At 34.7% G+C, this 15,000-nt stretch overlaps 1 protein-coding gene across 2 annotated transcripts in view; it reads right to left on the bottom strand.

Annotated features, from left to right (window-relative positions):
• LOC130226020 (VPS10 domain-containing receptor SorCS1) overlaps nucleotides 1-15,000 on the bottom strand; it is a 360,403-nt gene that overhangs the window by 131,267 nt on the left and 214,136 nt on the right. For both annotated transcript variants that reach the window (XM_056456596.1, XM_056456595.1), the window contains exon 3: nucleotides 13,114-13,213. In XM_056456596.1, coding sequence (XP_056312571.1) covers nucleotides 13,114-13,213 — 100 coding nt within the window. The remainder of the gene's footprint in view (nucleotides 1-13,113; nucleotides 13,214-15,000) is intronic.

Raw genomic sequence — 15,000 nt, 5'->3', positions numbered from 1 at the left:
ATCTCACCCCTCAGTGTTAACACCTAAAGTTAAAAGCTACACAATCCTAGCAGTTAGCACTCCAACATTAGCTTCCAGCGTTTATCATCAGCTCTGGAGACCAGAATAGGCTGTACTTCTGACAAGTGGGTGTTTAATGTTTTACTTTTTAAATTGTGCCTCTTTGCAAGGGCCAGAGATCATGAATGCAGGTCCTTGAAACATGAAAGTACAGAAGACGTCCTTGGGGACGGAGAGCAAACTCTGTTTAGCTGTTTGCTATTATGAGTTCACTCTCATAAAGTGCGAATCCGTGACAAACATACACACACTACACAGCTGCGTGCCTGTAAACTTCTAGTGTGGCTCGTGTGACATTGTGAAATAGGTTTTTGTGAGCTGACAGAGCCATTTAATAGAAATAAATATATAAAGAAAATTGAAAATCCACATTTGTGACAATTAAGACAGTTCAGTCGCTCCTTTCTAAACGAACAAAACATCCCACGTGATCACATTCAGAGATTGAAGCGCTCAAGTTAAACACACTGTCAAAACGCTGTGACCTTTCCTTATTCAGCTGTGGGATTTAGTGTTTGAGTGTGTGTACAGTATATGTGTGGTGTATGTGTGTGTGTGTTTCTGGTCTCTGCATGTATGTGGGACATGTGTGCCCATTTGGTCCCGGTGTATGTGAATGCATGTGTGTCTTCGTGAGTTGTGTGCGTGTTTGTATTTGGTGCCAGTGCATATGTACGTGTATATGTGTGTGTGGACAGTGTGTGCCCATTAGGTCCCAGTGTACTGTATGTGCGTGTATGTGTTGTGTGTGCTTGCGTGTGTATGTCTCTGTCTCCGTGTGTGTGGGTCGTGTGTGTATTTGGTCCCACTGATAATAATAATTCATTCATTCATTTTCTTTTCGGCTTAGTCCCTTTATTAATCTGGGGTCACAGTGGAATGGCCACAGTGGAATGAACCGCCAACTAATCCAGCATATGTTTAAAGCTGCGGTCACACTAGAGTTTAAGCTTGCTTAATTCTGTCGTACGGTACTGCGAAAAGTGGCGGGATTAAACAAGTCGTTTAAAAAAAGCGAGCGATTGGTCCACGTTTTAAATTCTTGTCCAGAGAGGTCATGTTTTGATTTTCGATTGGTCTCACGCTGGTCTCTTCGCAGGTCAGAGTTCACCAAGCTTGAACTTTCCAACTTGACGCACGAACTTGCGTTTCCGGTCTGATGCATTCGCGTGCATATGAATGGAAGTTTATGGGGAGAAAAGTCCAGTGTGACCGCAGCTTTATGCAGCAGATGCCCTTCCAGCTGCAACCCATCACTGGGAAACATCCATACACAATCATTCACACACATACACTAAAGACAATTTAGCTCACCCAATTCATCCCAATTCATCTTTGGACTTGTGAGGGAAACCGGAGCACCCAGAGGAAACACAGGTGAACACAGGGAGAACATACAAACTTCACACAGAAATGCCAACTTACTCAGCCTAGGCTCGAACCAGTGACCTGCTGTGAGGCGATCGTGCTAATCACTGAGCCAACATGATCTTGTTTTCATAACAAATGTATTAAAAACTTGGGAAAAACATAACCAGACAAACAAACAAACAATTGTACAAATAAACAAACAAACAAAGACATGAAGTGAGTTTAAGTTATAAGTGTCATACAATTAAAAAAACTCAAAGTACTAAAAGAAAAAAAAATATTAAACTATAATATGCATTAATATCAGTTTTCAAGAGTGTACATTTAAATGGCATGTTCATTATAACCAGACACAACATTTTGTCATGGGTGTGTTTGTTTACTTTTTCTTGACAGCGCGTGTTCCAGCCAGCTGACTAATCAGCAGGGCCACCTGCAACCTATTCCTGTTTCAGGTCTTGTTCTGCTGTCCCTCCAGGACTTGTGAGTTATCTTGTGTCCCATGCTACCAGAGTTACCGTCAGCCTTTGTTCCTTGTGAATTGTAGAGAGCAATTCAGCTAATAAACGTTTACTTGCCTTTGGATTCGTTTACATCTCATCATTGACATAAATATCATTGTTGTTTTTTTTTCAAATCATTATTTATATATTATTATTTTTATTTGTCTTTAAAATACATTTTAGTTCAAAGCTTATTTTAATGTGCTACAAAAAAAAGTTTTATTCCAAAATGCAAATTCTCTCATACTTTACTCAAGCCCGTCAATCATAAATGGTCCTGTATGCCTTTTTTGAGTCAAAAATTTTCAGAGAATCAGTTGATCAAATTCAGGACCGGTCTGAATAATTCATTCAGGAACTGGCCTGATTTGGTTAGATGACTCAACAGTTTGTTCACAGCAGTTAATAGCCCACTAGAGGAGAAAATTATTGCGGAATAAAAAAAAAAAAGGTAATCTATTATTTTATAGCGCTTTTTTATTTTCTTTTTTCTTTTTTTTTTGTTGAAGGCACATTTATTATGACTGTTTTGAGAATTAAAAAAATATGTTCAAAAATCCACTCTTCAGGGCAATCAATCAATCAATCAATCAATCAATCAATCAATCAATCAATCAATCAATCAATCAATCAATCAATCAATCAATCAATCAATCAATCAATCAATCAACCAATCAATAACATCCTAATAATTGATGACAAGCATCAACAAACAACACTGCAAAAATCGTTATCGCTTTGGGAATGCATATATTGACTGACCAAAAATAAATTAATAAACAAATAAATTTGCTCATTAAGTAAATGTTTACAACAAATAATTTAATAATATAATTTTAACAAAATAAATAACAATATAATGAAATAGGAAAATAATAACAATAAAATTAAAAATATGGACATTTATAATAAAAACCCAAATAAAATGAAATAAAATATGAACAGATATAATTGTAATGTGAAGTGATACTGGACAAAGGAGTGCGGATTCAAACGCAGGCTTATTGAGAACGGTCAGACAACCAATGGTCACAATCAGGAGCAAACAGTTGTATGAAGGCAAATCCAGAGTCGTAGTCAAAAACTCAGGTGGTAGGTCAGTACAGGCAGGAAGCCGACAACATAAACAAACAAACAAACAAGGCGAGGGTCAAAAACAAGGCAAGACAAATGCATCGTAATGTTCACAATCAGTATAACTCTGCACTGATGTGTGTGAGAGTGCTCTCTTTATAGTCCGGGTAATGAATGAATGATGAGCTTCACCTGTGTCTGTATGAGTGTGTACGTAATTAACGGAATGAGGAACCGGTGTGAGTGAGCGCTGCACGAAAGGATTTGTAGTCCATATAACAATAGATTTGTAGTTCTTCATTGAACTGTGCGCATCTGCAGCCGCTCGATCGCTGGTGATGGTGACAATAATATAAAAAAATGAATAAAAAATCTAACAAAATAAAATAAAATAGAAACATATATAATAATAATAAAATTAAATAAGATAAACTGAACTACAATAAAATATGGACTAATATAATAATAAAAAATGAATAAAAAATAACAAAATAAAATAAAAAAACAAAAAAATAAAACAAAAATGGACATGTATAATAATAAAAAACTTATAAAATAAAATATTTTTTAATTGACGTATACAACAATAAAAAACTAATATAATAAAATGAAACATGAACATATATAATTATAAAATAAAACAAGATAAACTAAACTAAAATAAAATATATACAAATATAATAATAAAAAACAACAAAATAAAATAAAATTAATTTTGAACATAAATACAAGAGGTATGCTGATTTTATTAAACAGTTCAAGTTCAACACTATACCTCAGTATGTTTTATTACAGATTTATATCACTTATTTTATTACACATCTATATCCGGACTACACTACATACTAAAATAAATAAATAAATAAAAAAATTTAAAATAAATAAATAAATAAATAAATAAATAAATAAATAAATAAACAAATATTATTGTTCCAAAAGAACAACAACACCACAAAAAGATGCAGACAAAATATTAGTGATTTCCTAAATCATAAACGATTCGATGCTAACCAGTCCAAGTCAATGGCCTTGATTTAACTGTACATCTTGGCTGAACATAATACAAAATACACCAGAATAAGATGACTTGAACACAACTAAATCAGTGGATTGAAAAGATGGAATATTATTGTGAAGCTTGTGGCGTTGAAGCCAAATGTCATGTGGGTAATTCATCCGAGGCAGAAAGAGAGAAAAAAATGAGACATTTAAATGAGAAAAATGAGCAGTGCCAAAAACTGCTTTGTAGTGAATATGAAATTTACTCAAGACGAAATCGCCATTATATTCCTTCCCGAAATAGCCTGTTAGAATGATTTTATTTTATTACATATTTCACAAAGAAATTTCTCCGTGCTGAATATTTGAGTGGCTTTTAGGAGGGCATTACGGCATTGGGACAAATTGAATTTGAGGGAATCAACAAATACCAAAACATAGCAAACCTTTATCCAGTAAAATCACATTTGGCATGTCATAAAGTCAAATGTCAATTTAAAAAACAACCTTTAACATGGTTGACTTATTTGAATAAGTATTTAAAAAAAAATAGCTATACATATATACATTTTTAAATATAACTTACAGTATAACTATACAGTCGAAGCCACAATTATTAGCCCTCCTGTATATATTTTTATAGTTTCTGTGCAATGGAAAGAAGGTTTTTTCAACACATTTAAACATAATAATTTTCATAATTAATTGAGAATATAATATGTTTTTCAAGATAATAGTATTCAGTTTAAAGTGCAATTTAATTGAACCAACTCTGTTAATTAGTTTAATTATAGTAAATAGGCAAATCATTGTATAACTGTTACGAACACCATGCAATCTAGCGACTGCTCGCTGGAGAACTACACGCACACACCAGTTCCTGATTCCCATTGATTACACACACACACACACAGCTGGTAACTCATCATGGACTGATATCCTGGACTATTTATACACCACACTTGTACACACACAGGGCTGACTGTCACAGCGCGCGACGCATCTGAAGAGCGGGGGGGGGGGTGCAACATATTTGAGGACCGGGAGACTTTGGATTTCAGAGCATTACAGTTCGCTCTGGCCACCATGACGACAACGCTGTCTGACTTCCCTGCTCCACCAGCAAAAGCATCAAAATTCGCTACATTGATCTCATATTTAAAAAGCCTGTTTCAACATATCAGCTAATCAGTTACATTCCCGCATAAAAAAAAAATTGCTTTCTAGCATGAAAATGTTTTATAACAGCACCAATGCTGTTTTGTACTGTCATTATAGTAAGCATGAGATTCCCGCCTAAAAATGTGTTCTCTGGAAACACCTTCAAACATAATCATTGCTTGTTTGATATAAATAGCCAAGCCACATTACATGTTAATGCGAAAGCAGAAAAAAATGGATGTTGACTATCCCGTTAAATACAAAGCTGTTATGTTTACAGTAGAGTTTTTATTACGACCCAGACCTGGTTTTATAATGCCATTGGAAATGAGAGCGGCTATTTAATGGGAACCTGGCTTCTGTCTGTATTACTGGCTGAAAATAAAGGACTGAAATTTTCCATGCATGTCTAATGTGTTTGAAATGATGGGTTGCACTTCCTGTTTGGGGAATGTCCATTAATAATAATAATAATAATAATAATAATAATAATAATAATAATAATAATAATAATAATAATAACAATAATAATAATAATAATAATAATAATAATAATAATAATAATAATAAAATAATAATAATAATAACAATAACAACAATAATAATAATAGTAATAATAATAATAATATAGTAATAATAATAATAATAATAATAATAATAATAATAATAATAATAATAATAATAATAATAATAATAATAATAATAACTGATAGGAGCAAAAAAAACATCTACTAATAATATGGCCATGATACAAATAATTTTGACTTACTGCTTTATTTTGTCATGTTTGGTATCCTAAAGCCTGTTTATGACATCAAAAAGTATGTTTATTTTCCTAGGGCATGCATTTTTTTGGTTCTCTGATGATGTCAGTTGACAGCTTGGGTGAAATATGCTTAGCCACGCCCCTTTAAACCATTTGTTTACTGTGAGGGAAAGATGAGAGGAGGAGTGCAAACATAAAACCCCACCCCTTACTCAATATTCCATTCAAGTTGGAAATACTGAAATAAATGTCAGCAGCAACTTTAACGGGACATCATTATCACAAGCATATCTGTAATCAAAGCTTTTTTGTGTTTATCCAGATTGTGTTTTCTTTGTATTCCCTGCAGTACTTTAATATTCAGTGTATGTCTGTAATAATGCTGCGGAAAGAGTCTTGAGATTTTGGGGTTATTCATGACCACTAAAAGTTATTTTGATACATTTCTTTTTAATATTAGATCGATGAACTGAAAAGAATAATGAGACCTCATTTGACCTGGTTTTTAACCCTTTAACTTGCCCCTTTCACACATAAAGACTTTTCCGTAAAATTACCAGCAATTTTTCAGAAAGGGATCATGTGTGATCAGAATCAGAATCAGAATCAGAATCAGAAATATTCTGAATTCGATCAGCCCCTTTTTGAAAATATCGGTAAATTCGTTCAGGCAATTTTTCAGAAAGAGAACTTGTAACAATAGTGGTAATTTGCTGGAATGCTGTGCTGCGTGGACACAGAAGAAAAATTGCCTAAATGAGCATGTTCACGTTTAGAACGCGCTGACGTGGACGTCTGTTTCGACCAATCAGATGAATTCTTCACTGTTTATGAAAATAAACGCCTTTGAATCCTTCTCCAGACACATTTAGCTGCTGCTTGTTAGTCATATTACATTTCTATGTTCCGTCTTAGTGCCAACTGTGGAAAAAATGATCAACAAAATGCTTATGATAAACCGCTGTAAGTTTACCTGCGTTTAACTGCGTGACACACATGCATGTGAAAGAACGCTTCTGTGAGTAAGGTTTAAGTAGCTTATGACACCGGGAGTCTTATGTTTTAAAAAAGTATCTCACAAGCTGCAGCACAAACTCAAATGTACATCTCGATATGCGAAAGTGTTCCTTCATTTTCATATTTGGTCCATCTCTGGGACAAAAGCAGCTACATGAATGCTAAAGTTCTGAATAAAAGTGAAACTGTCAAGAAAAAGAAAGACCCCCTTCGTGTTTGATACAAGCGCAGCCATTTAGAGCTCATTTTTGTTTAATGATGACAAGATTTACCGATATTTTGGAATGGATGTGTGAATGGTCTTTTCTGGAACAACCTTGCCTGTGTGAACAGCACACATTCGAATTTAAGTCATTCTGGAAATTTTCCGGATATTTACCAGTATCGCTGTGTGAAAAAAACAGTTGTCTTCTTTTAAAAATGTGCATTCTATTTTAGATTGTCTATGTAACTCCACCCACTGCCAGTTTAACCAATTGGATTTTTAGTATAGTAGCCCTATGTTTACACCTCCCAGTGAATAACCCAGTTATGGTTATTAATAACTATGCTCTCTCAATTTATGCGACTGACAATTGCAACCTGCATCAGCCCTCGAAATGAGATTAATGTTGCAAATGTACACTGTAAAACAAACATAATAATAATCTTGCTGCTTTAAATGTTTTAATTAAATCAAACTTTTCTAGTCATCTCAACTTACATCAGTCAAACGGACAAAAATATTTCAATTTAATAAAGTTAAACTTGTTGAAACCTGATTAACTTTTTAAAATAGTTGACTTCTATGTTTTTTACAGTGTACACATTAGCTTATAGTGTAAAGCTCAATATTTCCATTGTCAATTGCTATCCTTCCAATTGGTATCGTCAATCTGGCAACCAGTGTACAGTATGTGTCAATTCTGAGGAAAAAAAACAACTCTATATTTTTTTAATTTGGACCGCAATACCTAGATTAATCCTGCATACTGCGCTTTTAAAAGGTTAAAACACTTGATTGGACATCCAGTTTAATAGAAGTTACTTAATTCACAGGAAAAATGTGGATATATTAATCTGTCCAATTCTTGTGTGCAAGTTTGCTTTTTTTTAAAGAAGTCAAAAGATTATTAGTTGAAATTCATAGCAGACAGTACAGTAGTGTTGAGCAGACGTCAATGACTTTTGTGTGTGTGTGTGTGTTGGTGGTGCTAGAGATGCCGTCTAGACACGATGTAATTAAATCTGCCGTTTCAGAACTGCTGGGAAATATGAATCCCTAAATAAGCACCCACATCTGTAGGCAAAACAAAATTGATCTGTTAGAGAAACATCCCAGATTATTACATTATGATTGAGTGCCACAATGCCACATGTCCCTGCATCTAAACAGCACACCGAAGACAACAAGACAAAGAAAGAGCAATTAACTGGAAATCAGCAACACAAATAACTTAACTATACATTTTCATTTAGCTGTTAAAGCCTGGTCAATATTTCAAGTGCTGGTCGATTTAGAAATTTTACTGCAATTACTTGATTCCTTTAGAGTAATTGAAGGAAAACAGCCAATATACACAATTAAGTGTTTAATTGATTGCATTTAATCAATTGGCGTCTGATGATTTTAATTAACCGTATATGAAATGTCCCATGGTGTCTGCACCAAAATAAATTGACTAAAGTGACTTTAATAAGCATGTAAAAGCCTGGTGTTACTATTATATGGTTACAAATGCATAACCTACACTTTTCAGGACTAGCAAAATTAATAAAATCTGCATATAATGGAAATTTCTACTCTATGTGTACCCCCCCCCCCCCCCCCCCCCCCCCCCCCCCCGAAGCTGTTTCATTGATTAGAAATTGTTCATTGTGGGAGCAATCACTATAAAATCAGCCCAAATCACTATAATTTAATAGTCAAATGAGGCAGAAATAATGTGCCACTGATTAAACTATGAAATATAAGACCAGCTATAATCACAGGCACTTCATTTTCACTCAGATCCACACACTTCACCTTTCAGACTTGATTAGCCATTAGCATGTAGCTTAAAGCTACAGTTTTACTACAGAAACAACACCACTTTTAACATCCTGAGGTGCATTTAATCTTCATTACGAGGCATAATTAACTGACTAATTACCACGGGCCAAATAATAATTGACTCTTCTTGATAAAGAAAATAGCAAAATTAGGAGAAAAGACATTTAAAAGAGAAGATTGAAGAAGCCACAGGCCTCTCAATTAAAATGTAAAGATCAAAATTAGATCAATTGATGAACACTTATTTTTTTATGAATAAAAATATTGTCTTCATTTCCATACACTCAAATGGATGTTTGTTCAAACTACTTATTTAAAATAAGCTGAAATAACACAGTTCTTAGGTTATTTTATAACATAATTGTTTTATGTTCCATCCACTTAAATCTGTAAAACTTAATAAGTTAACGTAATTTCTTCATGTTTTCCCAACCCAAATAGATCGACTTATCTTCTTTTAAATATGTTTTTTTTTTTTACAAATTTAAGTGGATTGAACAAAACAATTAAAGCCCCAGTCAGATCAAACGATTTTCTTGACATAGGGTGTCGTGGAGTCGTAAACGACAAATAGCACAAGTGACACAAGATTCATTTGTTTCTTTTTGTTTAATGTGGCATAGTTCGCGACAACAGAATTTATTTATTTTTTTCGTTCTTTACGACAAGTTCAGTCACCTGGGTGAAACTGAGCACATCATTTTCTTAGTTATATCCGCAAGTTCTGCCTTTAATCCACGGTCAGGTAATCAAAAACAGGCTGTGTATTTACTTATGGGGGTCTCAGGTGGATAAGATCAATAGGGTATATACCGAGCTAGTGTGTTTTCCACACTGATAAACTTCCGGTGACCTGTTATTGTGAGTTTTTTTTCCATTTTATATGGTTCCTTTTACAGCATCGATGTTGTAATGTAATTCAAATACAATCAGCTAAACAGACTTTGGCATTAATTTAGTTGCTCAAGCGTAAAATGAGACAAAAAGCTGTTTACTCGCACGCGTCCGTCAGAATCGGCAGGCTAGCGCAGAAGGTCCATTGAATATACTGGGGTAAAATAAATGCTCATATTATAAAGACATGGCGGGAAATTTTTTTTTTAGATTAGATTCAATTTATTGTCATCACACATGTACAAGTACAAGGCAACGAAATGCAGGTAAATGGAACCCCCCCGACCGTGTACAGACATCACAAATCCAGGGAAGACAGGTCACAGGAGGTGGAACAGGAAATAAGATACATTCAGGAGAAAGAGGCAAAAAAAACTTTTTTTAAATGTAATTTAATGCAGTGCTTCTTGAACAATCTGAGACCCACTTTATATTGGATATCACTCAGCCAGTGGAGATCGCTGATTTTTAAAGAAAACAGACCTTTAACGCGCCGATTTTGCATTGGCATACAATTAACCGGAAACGATTAACCCAGGTTACTGGCAAATTAAAAGTCCTATTAGCATGCTTCGGCATATACCCCATTGTTGGTTATGCAAACTTTAACTAATTTCTCTATAATATCAATGTGTTAAGTAATTTTATTTGACAGACTGGCACAAATATGCAAACATCTCCATTCTCACAAGGAGTTTCTGAGTTCTCTCAGCCTTCCAACTGAGTTCGTTCTTTCAAGGTAATCTGGGAACACGTTCAGTGCTACTAATACTTTGTAAAAACCTTGCTTATTCAAATTACTAATTAAACTAATTAAATTGAAACTCACTAGTAATGGAAGATTAAAATCATTATTAATGTCATTAAAAATTAAACTCTGAAACTGAATATTTCACTTAAATTTTTTTAATTTTAAGATTTTGTTTTATTTAACAAACCAGTTTGTGTTTTGGCACTGAAGCATAAAGCGGGCTGGTTTTGAAGCACATCACCTCATATGCTATTCGTTATCCTTGATTACCTGAGAGATAACGGACCAACAAAAAAATACATTAAAATGAAGATACAAATTAAACCAAATGAAATTTGTTTCAAAAAGATTTTTTTCCAAGAAAAATATACAAATTATTTTATATTAATTATAAATTATACGTCCATTAGGCTCCTCAACCGTGCGGGTGGATGATTTGTTCCGCTTAGTGGAAAATAAGGATTTAATTAATGCTTCACATAATTGTATCACAAACCTCTGTCAAATATTTGCTATTTTGTAATATACCATTGTTTTGTCTTAAGCATCTGTTTTTCCTTGGTGCTGATGTGCTTTCACTTTCTTTGTCTCACTCATGGCAAGTTCAGGTGAGGGAGTGTTTAATAAGCAACCCTGGCAGGAAAACATATATATTTAGATTCAAAAGAAAATATCTTAATATTAAAAAGAATATATACATTTGATCCTATCAATATCATGACGAATGCCCTTAAAACCTAGTTGTCAGCAAGCATCAGTGTTTATTGAGCTTGAAATATGATAAATAAATAAAAAAACATTGACAATAAAAAATATTGTTATAGCAACACTTGTGACTGCTTTGGGAGGAACTCTCATCGTAGACGTCGCAGGATGACTGATCATGAGGGAACATGTAGTCTGGCATATTTGTTACCCATGACAAGTTAAGATTTTATCAAGACAAAACTGCATAATCGGACATAGTGACTTTCGTAAGCAACAATCATGTGATCAAAAATCATGTGGTCTGACCTGGCTTTAAGTTGTCCCAAAAACCTTAAAAATTGTGTTGATTCAGCTCATTTTAAATAAGTAGTTTGAACACACAGTAAACAAATAATTTTTGAGTGTACTACATTTTTATGTGAACTATTAACTCTACTTTTAACAACTAGATGTGCATTACATCATCACTACAGGACATACTTAACTAACAAACATCCACAAGTAATAATAATGACTCTTTTTGATAAAAAGGTTTAAAAATGTGACAAAGAAAATGGATTTAACCCCTCAAACACACATCATCTTCATTATGGGACATAATTAACACTAATAATTACGAGCAAATAATCCTTTTTGATAAAGAAAAGTGTAAAAAAAGACATAAAGATCCCTTGAAGTGCTTTGAAACATGCATTTTTATTCGAAGTTTGACGTAATCTTAACCGAAACACAGAAAGAGGGTGGGACATAGTGTAACTCCTCCCCCTTTAAAGCCCCTCCCCTTTAAAAAATGACATAAAGGTCCAGTGAAGTGCTTTGAAACTTTGGTTTTTATTTGATGTTTGACGTAATCTCAACTGAAACACGAAGAGAGGGTGGGGCATAGAGCAGCTCCTCCCCCTTTAAAAAAAAAACTGCCAATAGTGTTTTATCTCAGCTTTGCCAGTGAGAGCGATTGAGCTCAAGTGCATCAAATGAAATGCAAATGAGATTCAAGGGGGTGGGGCATTTCAGATATTAGAGAGCATTTGATTGGTTATGATGTGATGAGAAACTGTAGCGTGAGGTGATGCGAATAAAACCGTTGGTCCAATTTGACAGAAGTGACAAACTACAAGCTTTACATGTTTCTATCAGTTGTATATCTTCTAAATTTGTGGCTGTTTTAGGGCACGCTAGCTTATAGATGTCCTAAAAACGAACAATAATGATACTAACATCTAAAAAAACTTTATTTTAATGCCATGGGACCTTTAAAGAAGGAGGACAAAGATAGATAACGTGGACTGTCAAAGCAAACGTCCAAGCCTCAAGCCATAAATACAAACTTCTTGTCAAGCCTTTGATTAAAACACAAGCAATTTATGACTCTCTTTTCACCCACTTCATAATTCATTAGCCCTCAAACAGAAAAAAACTCCAGAAGAAAATAGAAACACAGCTTAATCAATATTAATGACACGACAGCGGTTTTCCTTTGAACGCTACTATATCTCCAAGTGAAAACTGCGCGCTGTAGTCGGTGAATCTTTAAAATGTATTGATCTCATAAAAACCTGGAGAGGTTAGTAAATACTACCAGAGGATGAATTAGCCAACAGCAAAACCCAGCCAAGATGAAGATCTGTGAAATCCTTCCAACGTGGCTTAGCGGTCATAAATGAGCAGGGGGTTGAAGCTCGACACACACACATAAACATAATCACCTTGAAAAATGCTTTCGTAAAAGACACATCATGAAGACTGAGATGGAAGAAATGGATGCCATAAATCTCACCTTGCGCTTGTTGTTGGGGCTGACGTACAGATAGCTGAGGATGGTCTTCACGCCCACCTTTTCATTGAGCTTCTCGTAAGTGGTCCCGTAATCGGTTGACCTGAAATGTAATCAGAGGCCTTGATGAGAACCTGGGGAATCGGCTGCTGTAATTAAAGACCCGCTGTGCACTTTAAAACAAGGCTGAAGCGAGGCTGAAACTCTAGCTTATTCACGGAAGCAAAACACTTCTTAAGTGCCTAATTTAATTTAGGGAAGGTAATTACAGGTTTGAGAAATGTTGCAGGCATTTAGTGTACAGGTATGCAGTGTGATTGCTGTTGCTTTGTACAGTGCGATCGGCTATTCAATTTTGAGCAAGCTAAAAGGTTCATTGTTAAAGTCATTGTAGAATTGACTTTTAGGACGAGAAAAGGGGCAAATTTGTACAATCATTGGTAACACTTTATTTTGATGGTCCATATGAGTATTAATAGACCGTCTGCTTAATATCTGCCGATACTGCTCCTTCAACAGACATTTAACTGACTATAAGAAACTTTACAAGTACATGTCAACTTGCACTAACCCTAACCCCAACCCTAACAGTTATAGGCCCCATTTACACTAACACGTTTTAGTTTTAAAACAACGTTTTAGAATGAAAACGATCCGCATCCACACTAGCGTTTCACCCAGTGTTTCTGAACAACTCTGCGTCTACATTAAAACGGTGAAAACGCACATCACGTGACCACACACACAATCTGGCATGCACTGCAGCTTTGTGCTTTGTGCACATACCCATATGAGAGCTGAGCGCGTCGGACTGTTCATCAAGGATCTACCCGTCAACCCTCCTGTTTTTCCCAGGATTCTCCCGTATTTTACAGTTCTATCCCACTATCATCCCGTAAAGGTATTTTCCCATATTTCTCCCATATTTTAAGTCTTTCTCTGAAGAGTGGCAAATAAACATTAAAGAGCCAAGCCTCCCTATAAGCAACCCATACCGCCGAACCACCAGGGGCCGCCCCTTACTATTAAATGTGAGTCTGTTCTGTGCTTTTGCTTTGTTTGGGCATGGAAAGACTTTAAAATAAATATAAAAACGGTGGGATTCCCTTTCCTTTTCATTAGAGGTGCTTTCTACCCTTCGTATACAATCCTCAAAACAGTTAAATAGTGGTGCATGACTGTCAGCTGACACGTTCCATAGTGTTAAATAGACGCTGTTTCAAAAACTGATTCTGTACACGCAATTTGAAGTGGAGTGAAAGTCTGGCTTTTGGGTGCGTGTTTAAACAGACATATATACATAATTAAGAATAATAATATCTAAAGATGTCGATCTTTGGTGGGTTTTTTTTTTTTCAAACAACTAATTTCGTCCTAAATTAACATAAAATGTTAGGAAAGCAATCTAATGCTTTTATGATAATATTAAATGTGTGCATTTTTAAAGTGACACCTGTTATTTATATAAAAATCTAAATAAATAAGAGATTCATTCGTTGCTCTTTAATCAAAATTTGAAGTTTTACAGTAAAGAAATGGCTAATGAGATTTGATAGCTTGATTCTATTTCATTATAATAGCTATTAATTTTAATAAGCTGAACTGTTTGCTAATGTATTTGCTGCTAATGTGTACTATTTAATTTTCTTTTGTAAAAAAAAAACATTTTACTGACCATTTAACTTGGTAATAAGTTTGTTTACAATTAAACATATTTAGTAATTTGGGAAGTTTAAAAAACAAAAAGGAGGGGGGGGGGGGGGAGCGGGTGTTGGGTCAGGGGAATTCCTTATTATGGTGGGCATATCCCTTATTTTCACATCCCAATGTTGACAGGTATGATCAACAGACCCCTCTCGATATATTAGTGTCACAGCAAACAGTCTGAAT

The sequence above is a fragment of the Danio aesculapii genome, chromosome 1 (assembly GCF_903798145.1).
Source record: "Danio aesculapii chromosome 1, fDanAes4.1, whole genome shotgun sequence".
Classification (NCBI taxonomy): domain Eukaryota; kingdom Metazoa; phylum Chordata; class Actinopteri; order Cypriniformes; family Danionidae; genus Danio; species Danio aesculapii.
The sequence above is the reverse complement of the archived record's forward strand: the minus strand, read 5'-3'. Positions and strand labels throughout refer to the sequence as shown.